General features: G+C 43.1%; 1 protein-coding gene across 1 annotated transcript in view; it reads left to right on the top strand.

Annotated features, from left to right (window-relative positions):
• Positions 1 to 1,842: 1,842 nt before the first annotated feature.
• Positions 1,843 to 12,144, top strand: part of cacna1ib (calcium voltage-gated channel subunit alpha1 Ib) — a 213,934-nt gene continuing 203,632 nt past the window's right edge. The window contains exon 1 of the mRNA XM_028566047.1: positions 1,843 to 2,246. Within this exon, the coding sequence (XP_028421848.1) occupies positions 1,843 to 2,246 (404 nt within the window). The remainder of the gene's footprint in view (positions 2,247 to 12,144) is intronic.

The raw sequence follows: 12,144 nt of genomic DNA, 5'->3' as shown, positions 1-12,144 counted from the left end.
TAAGCTTTGCCGCAGTTGATGCTGCACTTCCTTGGCCACTGACAAACTGATTCGATATTGCCCGTGTGATAAACACAAATTCACCTCCCTTTCCTTTGTAGTCATACAAATGACCTGAAAGCCAACAGATATTGCAACTCAAATGAACACAGCCTACTTTGAGGACCTCTGAAGGCTTTTGTCTATGCCTGAAGTGGACTTGAGCTTTCCAGCTTTTATTGAGAATTGTGCGTTCAGGCTCACTCATTGGGAATCCATGGGCAGTTGCCACTCAGTCGTATCACGAGCCCTGCTCCTTTTCTATTCTCTCTCTAACTCCACAGTATTGATTCCTCTCAACACTAAGCCTCTGACTAAACCACTGAATTCTCCTCCCCCAACGCAGTTGTGCTACAACCTCTCTACCTCTGTATGTTGGTTCTTTCAGTGATCAGACTTTAAAAAATATATATTTGCAAAATGATGCATGTCATCTGGGTGCCTTGTTAAATTGTCTTTGAGTTTAGTGCAACAAGTCAAACATAGGAGATTGGATGGTTTATTGCCAAAATAACTTAAAGCAGTGTTTCTGGTGTTTACTTGCATAAATGCACTAGTTCACCAAAGTTTATACCAAAGAAACCTTAGTCCACACTAAGCTGGTTAAACTTGTAAATGCATCTTATTCTCTTCCTTTTTAGCCCTCCTTTTCAGACTAAGACTGTTTTTTTTAATGCTGTCTTTTTTCAAACTTTATCCTTGCACTGCTATAGTTTTTATATTATGTCTACATGATTCTCTTATATTGTCCATATTTAATGCTGGGCTCTAGACTTTGTCCTTGCACTATTGGACTTATTTGTACTACCACCATGACACACACTGTCATAGAGCACCTTACCATGCATACTGAATCACAGGGTCAGTCCCTTCCCTGTCACTGCAAGCATCTCATGCTTATACATCTCTTAGTACATTCATGTGGATTTTTTATTCAGTATCTTTTCTTGTATTGTCCATATTATTCATGTGTGTGTTGTGTGATGTTTTTAAGCTAATGGGACTTTGAATTTCCCCCTGGGGATCAATAATCTATCTATCCATCTATCTATCTAAAACAGCATTTTTCGCACCCTAACACTGAACTTTTCTAAACCAGTTTATTAGATCAATCTTAAACGCTGGCTTGGTGTTTCAGAGTGTACAAGAAAAACTGAGCTTTGAAAAACAATGACGTGAGCCAGCCCAGTGAGGGTCGGGGCCTGTATGGCAGGAAAGATAAGAAGAACTTTTTTTGGGTCGCCTCAAACCTTTGTGTGATCATTCAAAATGCACAGCGGAGCTGTTATCAATGGCCTCTATTAAAGCAGATTTTGTCAGACACAACGGTTATAAAATAATGATTTCATCACGGCATCACAGCAGGTATTATCAGACACAATTAAATAACTTATTACATGCTTGTTCTGTTGTCTGACAACAAAATATGTAAATGAGAATTTGGCCGCATTACAACACAGTATGGGTGATGACAGAACGATGAGGTGTAATGGGCTGTCACTCGGTACGGTAACCAGCTGTTTCGCTGATCTCGAAGTTTAAACAGCTTTCTGTGTGATCACTCATTTTATAACCAAGGAATCAGCACAGGTCTTGTCCTTAACCTGCATGTACAGTATGCTGATTTGTAGAGGGCAGATGTCACTACAATAAAATAATGATTTTGTCAGCCGAGCTGTGACTTTTGACGGTCACTAAAAAGTGGTTTGTAAATTGAAATTGTTCTCTCTCTCTCTCTCTCTCTCTCTCTCTCTCTCTCTCTCTGCGTCTTCTGTGTCTCTCATCGCAGACCGTCGCGTTGCCATGACGAGCGAGGAGGAGGAGGAGGGCCCCAGCGTTGCAACAACACCGTCAGCGGCAACAATCTCCAGGGTAGCAACAACCATAGCTAGGGGCGATAGCGATGACGTCGTCACTTCCTCCTCGCCCCGCAGGCCCTCCCCGCACCGCCTCCCATGTCCCGAGAAAAAGGAGGAGAAAGAGGAGGAAATAGAGGAGGAAGGGGTTATTCACCAAGAGAGGATTGAGAAGGAGGAGGAGGGGGTGGTGGTCTGTGAGCGGGATGATGAAGAAGATAAGGATGAGGATGAAAGCAGTGACACCAGCGTGTTGGTTGTGCCCTACCCTGAGCTGGCTCCTGTGGTCTTCTTCTGCCTCAAGCAGACAACGTGTCCTCGGAGCTGGTGCATCCGCATGGTCTCCAGCCCATATCCTTTTTTTTTACGGTGTGACTGATGAGAGTCCAACTTTGTGGATTATCTCCACAAAGTGCTTTTTAATATCTTAATCCATCATATTTAATCATTCAAACTCGCATGTTTGGGCTGTAAAGAAAACATGGACACGGAGGGCCCTATCTTGCACTCAGCGCAATTGCCTTTGTACACCGACGCATGTATCATTCCTATTTTGCACCCGACGCACAGCGGACTTTTCCCTCCACAGACGCACGTCGGTAAATTAGGGAATGTATTTGCGCTCCCGGGGGTGGTACAGCGAAAAGAGGAGGCGCAAAAGTTCCCTGGTGCTATTTTGCAGTTTCAGAAAACAATTCCGCCACTGACCAGGAAAAACCTGGTCTAAAGTCAGTGGCGCTTGTCTAAAGTCAGTGGCGCGTTATTCAGATGCTATTTTAGGGGCGCATGCTTGGCCATAATGTAGCGTAAAAAAGAAAAATATTACTGAAAATGCGCTTCAGGTGTTTGGATAGGTCAGGAGGCACTTTACAGTACAGTCCTCAAAAAGTCGCAGCATTCTTTGTGGCTTGTTGTGTTTTACACTTTTCCATGAATCATGGATGTGTTGATGACATAAATGAGGAAATATTAGAGGATTTAAGGAGACGTGATGTTGAACTACGGTGGGATTGGACACTCGATGCACTCCTGGTGGAGCGGGTGGACGGAGATGGAGTGGGGGGGAGGAGGAAGGGGCACAACAGGAGCAGGTGGTGCGTTTGGAGGCCCACGCTCCATGACTGCAGCAATCCTCTCCAGACTTGAGGAGATGCGCCCGAGAGGAGCAGCAACATCGCCACCCGGCTAACACAGGCATTTATTACTTTTTTTCCGCATCCCGGACAGATCCTGCTGGCGTGCGCCAGGCAAATCCGCCATTATAATAGCAATCCGCCATGGAACAAGCGCGCCTGCTCTTAAAGGGGAATGTGAGATGATGCTCTGATTGGTTATTTTCGTGTTACGCCCAAACCACACCTAGCTACTTCCGACCAACCCATTTTAGATTTGCGTCGGGCGCAAGACTCATTTATCCCGGCGGTATAATAGCAACAGCGGCCGAGATCCGCCCACAAAGCTACTTGCGTTTCACGTTTAATACTTGCGTTTCAGATCGTTAAAATAAGGCCCCGAAGCTCTACCATTTCTCTCACAAGTTTAATTTTCCATTGGTCGGTGATTGATTCAGCTCTGAATCGACAAAATACTCCCGACAAGTTCAAAACAGTCTCAGGTAGCGCATGGCAGGCTGGATCCAATATCAAGGGCCAGATTTACTACTACTACTAGTACTACTACTACTACTACTTATACTTTTGCGCCTGTTTTTTCTGATGCAGGTGTTACACATTCTGCCCCAGACACATTTGTGTAAAAGAATTGTTGGACACATGTTAAAGTGGCCATATTATGCTCATTTTCAGGTTCATAATTGTATTTTGAGGTTGTACCAGAATAGGTTTACATAGTCTAACAAAAAAAAAAAAACAACACCATATTTTTGTTGTACTGCACATTGCTGCAGCTCCTCTTTTCACCCTGTGTGTTCAGGTCTCTGTTTTAGCTACAGAGTGAGACCTCGCACTGCTGTAACATCTTTGTTGGCAGTCGCACATGCGTAGTAGCTAGGTAAGGATCATATCAGATAGCTAGCTGTTTGTTTCTACAACTTCAGTAAGTACAAGGCAGGATTAGCCGGCAGACTTCTTCTAAACGAGGGCGCACTTCCAACTTTGTGTTGAATACCTGCAGAACAGGGACATGGAAGTAGTTCTTTTGTAGATTATGGTGAACTAGTGTGTGTTGTAGTGATGTAAAAAGCCCTGCCGATTTTTGACGACACATTCAGAAACCCGTATCTCACTCAAAATAGCATGGATGTTTTTTTTTCCAAGTTTGTATGCATGTGGAAGCACCAGAGACACAAAATAACACCCCAAGTCCCAGAAAAGGTGATTTTTTTCATTAAAAGGGCTCTTTAACAGAGGTTGAAAAAACAAGAGTAAACATAGTGCAAATAAGATGTAGCCTACCAAGACCTGAGGGAGGTTGTGGCGATGAAAATAAATGTGGATTTACGTTCACTCTATAGAAATATAAGTTATTTTACATTTAGAGTCCCACCACAGCAGAGACAACGACAGATAGATCTACAGAAGTAAGACTTCCTTTACTGTGGACCTTTCAATGGGGTTTGATGCTGTTGGTGTGACCAGAGATAACACATTGATTTAGAAAGATCGGAAAGAACCTGGGAGGAGGCCTCGGGGAAGACCAAGGACTAGGTGGAGGAATTATATCTCCAACCTGGCCTGGGAACGCCTCGGGATCCACCAGTCGGAGCTAGTCAATGTGGCTCAGGAAAGGGAAGTTTGATGGGCCCCTGCTGGAGCTGGAGCTGCTGCCCCTGCGACCCGACCCCGGGATAAGCGGATGAAGATGGATGGGTGGATGGATGGATGAAAGAACCAAAAAAATCTGCTGTGAGAGAGGTGAACCAATGTCAGATGGGTGTAGCGTTCAGTGCTGAAGGGGTTAAAGCTTTGTTTTACACGTTATGGGTTCCTGTTAGTGTTTGTCTATTATATCACACAGTGTATACACAAACAAAGACACACAAATTGTAGCTATGCGAAATGGCAGGAGTTTAGATTCCAGTGCAATCTGTACACTCCGTTTGCTAGTTTGAAAGCCATGATGTTTCTCTCTCATGGGTGGGCCAAATTCTCTGGGCGGGCAAATCAGAGAAAGGAGAGGTAACCTTCCTCCTTATGACCTCATAAGGAGAAGATTCCAGATCGGCCCATCTGAGCTTTCATTTTCTCAAAGGCAGAGCAGGATACCCAGGGCTCGGTTTACACCTATCACCATTTCTAGCCACTGGGGGACCATAGGCAGGCTGGGGGAACGCACATTAATGTTAAAAAACCTCATAAAGTGAAATGTTCATGCCACGGGACCTTTAAAGAGCAACACTTCCAGTGAGGTCATTGTGTGACTTACACTCAAACTCCCCAAACACAGAGTTTATATTTCTGTAAGTAGTGGCACCGCAGAGTGAAAAGAGTAAGAATGAGCGCGTGGAAAAAGCAGAGATATGACTGACTGGTTGGAATTCATTGAAGCAGAGATAGAGAAAGAAGAAAAAGCATCAGGGAACCAGCAGATACAGACAGATAAGAGGACAGTGAGAGGCAGTGAGAAGGTGACAAATTTAAGGATGGAGAGATAGAGTGAAGAGTATGAAAGGTATATTGATGGAAAGCCATAAAGGTGGGTAGTTGAAACAGGGAAAGAGTCAATAGCTAGTGTTTAAGAGGGCTATAAAGGCGGGAGAAGGAATGCAGCAAATATAGTATGGATGTGCATCATTGTTTGTTTGCATTTGGGCGTTTATGGAGTGTGTGTATGTAACAGCTTGGATTTGTGTTTATTTCCCATACATAAGGAACAGCATTTTCTCTCCAGGGATGAAGCCAGCTGGCATACAGTATATGATTCCTGTGACAGGGAGAACGAACGGGATCGAAACAAAAGTTATCTTTTCTGCACTTCCTACCTTTCCATTTAAGCAGACATCACATCAGCTCCTGGTGGGGGCCTGGCAATAATTTATAACCAACTAGAGAGAAAGAGGAAGAAGAAAAAAAAATAGAGAGAGAGGGAAAACAGTGTTGGAGAGTTGCTTAAAGGTGCTCTAAGCGATGTTGGGTGACGTCACTTCTTGTTGACGTTCGAAGTATTGTCAAACAAAACGGAGGCTAGCTCGCCCCTCCCTCCTCCTCATCCCGTTCCCTCTCCCTTCCTTCCGTGCTTCCGCGCACTAACCCCCTCCCCATCCCCCCCACCCCCAAATTCTTCTTGTCGGTTATTGGCTGCATACCTGCAAACTTGTCGCTTTTCGGTGGAAATCGCCGTTTTGAATGGGAAAATGTCATCCACGTGAATCGTGTAGATCCGAAGAGTTTTTATTTAGGGGGCGGGGGGGATCCGAGACCTGGTGCTAATACGGCACCAATGCCTTACCGACCATTATCTACCGGACCGAATAGCAACTCGGATTTCGGTGCCTTATTTACTTAAATGCCTCCGCTTCTCTCTGATGCTCCGAAAACGGACATTAGAGGGAACTGAAACATCGCCGCACGAGACGCTAGCTACGGTAACACTTCACTCGACAGCAGGTAACGTTAGCCTACCGTTAGCTAGCAGCTGGAGTAAACACGGTTAAAATGCTGACAGCTAAACGGTGTAAAAGTGTGTCTGTATTTTACTGGAGAGGATGCGTCACCTTTTTCAGCCCCTCTGAGTTTGCAGGTGTTGGATACCCGTAGGGTACAGATTTGATCATTGGCAAATTATCAAAAGATGTTTTATCAATATTAATAAAGTTATGAATATGGTTATTAATAACTGTATCAAATTGACAAACAATCAAAACGGGGCACCACCCTGCTAGTCAGGGACCAATAATCAAACTGTGGAACATTCTCATTTCTGTGGTAATCCTTTAAAAAGGAAATAAAGGAAGGGGTGAATCCAAGCACGGACCTGATCGACCAGCAATTATTACAACAAGTACACAAATAATCACAAGCAACTGCTAATTAAGTATAATAAGATTTAATAACGTCACAATTATCAGTAGCTAATCAATAATCCTTCAATAATAAACTTATATACCTTTTTACAATATCACAACCAAAAACAAAGCAAAAACAAAGCAGCATGGACACGTCTGTGTCTGTGTGTGTGTGAGTGTGTGTGTGTGTGCGAGAGAGAGTGAGTGAAAAAGGAGGGGAGGTGTCGAAATGTAGTTCTAACACAAAAACAACTCCAAAAATGGCTACTCCTGTGAGCTGCACAAAACTATTTAGCCTCAAGAGGGCGGTAGTGGTGCTGGGTGCACGAGGATGGGCTGAAGAAGCCGGGGGGTTGCTAGGCAATGCGCACGCTTAGCCGGTATGGTAGCTAGTTCCTGTGTTAGCTCTGTACGAAAGTAAGCCGATTCCACGTGGCTAAACTACAGCGTTAGCTCGGGAGCTACGCAGCTAGCCTGTGTCGTGTGTGTGTGTGTTAGTAAAAGAAGAAAGAGAAGAAGAGTAAAGAAAAGAGGCACTCTGATCTTAGTTATCGATAACCACTCCAGTGGCTAACAGCTGATTTACCGCGATTATCTCGCGGACAGTAACTAAACTCCGTGAAAGGAGTGACTTAGCAGGTAGCGATTACAGTTATACCCAGCTACTTAACACAACAACAGTATCGTGATCGCTGATACATTCACAGAAAAAGATTAATAATCACGTATAGACCAGTACATAATTAAAATCATAGATCACATTAATGGCAACAATGGTAGCGAACCCTTTGCTCATTAATAAAACACACTACTTATCTCTGCCCAGACGTAAGCCTTCTTACGGGTGTGTTCAGTCCATTTATTCCTGTCCATAGATTTCCACAGAAATGAAACAGCGGCCATGGAGAAACTTCCCTCCAAAAAGGCAGCAAGGGGGCAAGTTTAGTCGACTTTGAGAAGAAAAACGTTGTTTCCTTCTCACTGCAGATATGAAAACACTGGTGCGTTTTCAGGGATCCACCGAAATAAAATCCACTTTCTCCAGAAAATGGAAGTTCAGCACAAGCGCTTGCGTGCCTCCTGTCAGCAACGTTGAGTTGCAAGTGAAGACAACAGGATTTTGGGTGATCAGGCTTATTTATAGGTCAAGACTGCATGCTGTGTTTATGGTCCCGCTGAACCAATAGGAAGACTCAAAACTCTTGAAAGTTTGAAGACTACAATCTTGTAGTTCTTTGACTTCCTGCCAGCTGTGAGGCTTGTCCCTTCTGGCTGGAACTTTTGCATAGAGGTGTGAATTAACCAAGCTTTGGAGTTTACATACAGGCCACGATTCCTTTGTCTCTCTGGTCAGCTCAATCTGAGGCCTTTTGGTTAAATCAGGTTTAACCAGCTTCTTGGTCCCCAACACAGGTATGTGGCTGGAACGCTGTAACACTGTTATTTTTCGTGGTGCAGGTTGTTGTTTGTTTTTGTTTTGTTTTTGTGGAGCCTGGGCTGTCTACAGAGACTGCGTTTTTTTACAGTGTGTTCAGGGGACAGGCAGCTCGCAGATAGTGAGGAGATGTTTGCTTTATGTGACAAAAAATGCATGACATCGCTTAGAGCACCTTTAATAGTCGAGCCATCCATTCAGGTCTAAGGGAAATGTCTTCCTCTGGAAAATCTCAGAAAACACTTGGCGTTGTCTGTTATTGGAGTCAGTGTCTTTAATTCTGTCTCTATTTCACTTCTGCAGTCTCTTTCTACGTCTTTGCTAAAAGCTCACAAGTAAATTAAGTGTAATTTTCTCCACTAGACTGAGCTCATGTGTCTGTTGGAGTCCTGTGGTGCAATTGTGGTGCTGAGTCAGAGATTTATGTCAGAAAGCAAAGAAAATTATCACAACAGAGCGTGGTTAATCTGGACTCTTCTCACAACATAAGAACAACCTTGAAGGCAACACTTGATGCAAAACATTAAGCGTAGCGAGCTTTAAAGCCCTTTATTCTCATATCAAATCTCTGACGCACAAGTTCCATGCTCGTGGTATATTGTTTGAAGCGTTCCGTGCTACTTTTGCTGTTATACTGCTGTTTTGCTAGCTGGTGCAAGCTACTGCTATCAGAACATAGAGGTTTTGTGATGACTGTTGACTTTACTACTTTCTTACTTACTGTAATGGCAGCCAACTATTTTAAGTTACCCTAGCGACCTGGCAATAGAAATGGTGACGCCACTTGGTTAGCTGGTCAGCTCCGGTGCCATGAGGATGATGTCTAAAGATTTTTGTTATCTAGTGCAACCCGCAGGTCAAAATGTCCACTTTTGTAATGCTTCAGATAATGAACGGGAAATATCTAAACACTAGATTCCTTTCAGCCTCAGCTGTACTTTTAGTTCTAGTTAAAGGTCCAGTGTGTAACGTGTTTAGTGTTGCCCGTTCACAAACTTGTCCTTTTTCATGAATATTTACCACCACCATCAATTCCAAGTATTCCTTTTGGCTTGAAATTTTACATTTGCATTCGCATGAACTGGGGTAGACGCTCCATATTCATGCGTCATCTTGAAATACGTTAGCCGGTAAGGGACATAAAGGACATACTGCTCCGCCTTTCGAGTTTTCGCTGTCACATGATGAAGTCACAGGTGCTGCTAATGCTGCTAATGGGTATCGAAATCCAAATTTCAGGAAGATGTGTCTTCTACTTCACCCAGAAAAAGAAAAAAGGATATTGAAAAGGGCAAGAGACTGGCTTTTTGAAGCGTGAAGTCTACCGTAGCTGTAATACGTACTTTGGTGCGAGAGATTTGATTGCGATATATGATCTCAACGCTAGATGGGAGAAATCCATACACATTGGACCTTTAAATCTGACACAGTACAGCTTTAAGTTGAGCTGCTTAGGCCAAGCTTTACATTGTTTCAGTCCCGCTACTGGTAAGGATAAAAAAAAGAAGAGTCTCAGTCTTTGAAAGGAGCTGCTGGTTTACACTTCAGCAGCAGCACTCAGCATCCAATGAAATCACTGTAGCTGAATGAGAGGAAATTGTGTGTGTGTGTGTGTGTGTCTATGTATCTGTCTGTCTGTCTGTCTGTGTGTGTTTCACAGGCCACTCTGTATGTTCTTATTAAAAGAAAATGAGATGTGTGTATTTGTGTCTCACAAGCCACTCTGTATGTTCTTATTAAAAGAAAATGAGATGTGTGTGTGTGTGTGTCTCACAGGCCACTCTGTATGTTCGTATAAAAAGAAAATGAGGTGTGTGTGTGTGTGTGTGTGTGTGTGTGTCCTTGTTACTTCCCTAAAATGAAATGGTTTATATTGACCAGGTCCACTTTCCCACATTATGAGTTCAGATTGAGTGGCGCTGTGGATTGATCCACAAGTCTTTGTTTGTAATAAATTCATTCTGTGTCCACTACCGGAACTTGGGTGCATATTTTTGTGGATGAGCTTCATTTTATCTCCGTTACGGATATTGGCAAATTTGGGAGAATACAGAGTACAGTTGTGAAACTAAATTGGGGGAAACAAATGGAAAATGCTCCTTGTAGGATGTCTTGTATTCAGACATGCTGCTTTTTGTTTTAGAGCTCCACATCCCTCCTCAGTCTCTAACAACTAACAATCATTCAGATACGTTGGCAGCTACACTGATTCGGGTGGAAATTGACAATTTAACTTTTACAGTTGAGTGAACCGTAGTGACCTGATAGAAAATCAAGCACAGTAACTTTTTTTCTTTCCTTAAGAAAGATAAATGGGCACAAACAGAAAAGATAGGTTGAAGAAGTAATAGAACAAGTGAATGAGTTTGGTTTGGAAAAGGGTCTAATAAGAAAGTATAAAAGAAATAAGAGTGTATAAAAAGTATGGAATAGTTGTTAGCCAGTTATTAACGCTTTATGGTGTTCTAAGTGCTGGCTCATCTCCCCCCTCCCTCTTCTTCTCCCTCCGTCTCTATCACTCTCCTTCACCTCTTCCCTCCTAGACAGTAAATCAGTTGTAGTTTTCTTTTTGTTAAATCATTTTGCAGAGGCGGGGTGGGATAGTTGGCAGTCAACATTAAAAAAGATTTCCTCTGGCTATCCGCAGTGATAGACGGATCAGACTTTTTGTGCTCTGCACTTATTTTAAATCACTGTAATTTTTCCATTTACCTCACGGCTTTTATTTGTTCATCACTTTTTTGTTGCTTTCTGCGGCTGGTCGGCTTACGTGTTACTCATCTGCTCATTTTAATGACTGCCCGGGTCTTTTTCTCCGTCTGTCATCCGCGCTAACTGCACCCAACATATCCATTGGTTTCACTCTGTCTTTGTTAAAAAAAGAAAGACAAGACAGTGTGTCAGGAATTGGTTTTGAGAAACAAGAGAGTTATCCCTGATTTAAGGACTACTTATATCATTGAGAGTAGAATACATATTATAAACACCTTTATAATTGTAATTTCCCTGGCGGGATTAATGAAGTATAAATTATCATTTTACACTATTTTAAATCACAATATAACAGCTCGAAAATAACCATTAAGTTTAATCAACACCTCTCTAGAACAGACTCAACAATAACTGATTATAACCCTTAAGGTTTTGTGTGCTATTGTATTATGCCGTATTAGTTTTAGCTAGGTGTAGGTTACCTTATAAACTGGCAACTTATATATACACATCCTGCTATGCCCTGCAGTGCCCTGCTACGACATTAACTACTACAACTATTTCTAGTCATAGTTCCATTAACTTTATTGTGACTATAATTGCCACTGTTCATCACACCCCCAACCGGTACCGGCAGACACCGCCTACCAAGAGCCTGGGTCTGTCCGAGGTTTCTCCCTAAAAGGAAGTTTCCCTCACCACTTGAGGTTTCGCCACTGTCGTACTAAATGCTTGCTCTTGGGGGAACTACTGGAATTGTTGGGTCTTTGTTAATTATAGAATGTGGTCTAGACCCAGTGTTGTGCCTGAACGCGTTCATTAAACGATACTTCATGAACTCGTTCCTATTTTGGGCGAACGTGAACTGAACGTACTGTATTACTGCCTGATGAACGTTACTGTGAAGTCGTTCATTCTGGTGTCTGTGAACGGCACACTCTCTCAGTTTAACTTCGTTCAATAGGGTGCCAGATTGTTATAGAACCATTCAGGCGAAAACCCGGCTAAAACACACCGTAAAAAGGCCTTAATATGTAGCGGAAAAAAACACCCAATCTGGCAACACCAGCCACCAGTGTCGCACCGCCGCATGTGTCATCAAAACAGAAAGCAGTATCTAGGCGACAAAGCGGCAAGGA

Source organism: Perca flavescens, chromosome 2 (assembly GCF_004354835.1).
Source record: "Perca flavescens isolate YP-PL-M2 chromosome 2, PFLA_1.0, whole genome shotgun sequence".
NCBI classification, from domain to species: domain Eukaryota; kingdom Metazoa; phylum Chordata; class Actinopteri; order Perciformes; family Percidae; genus Perca; species Perca flavescens.
Note: the sequence above shows the minus strand (reverse complement) of the source record. Positions and strands in the feature narration are given on the sequence as shown.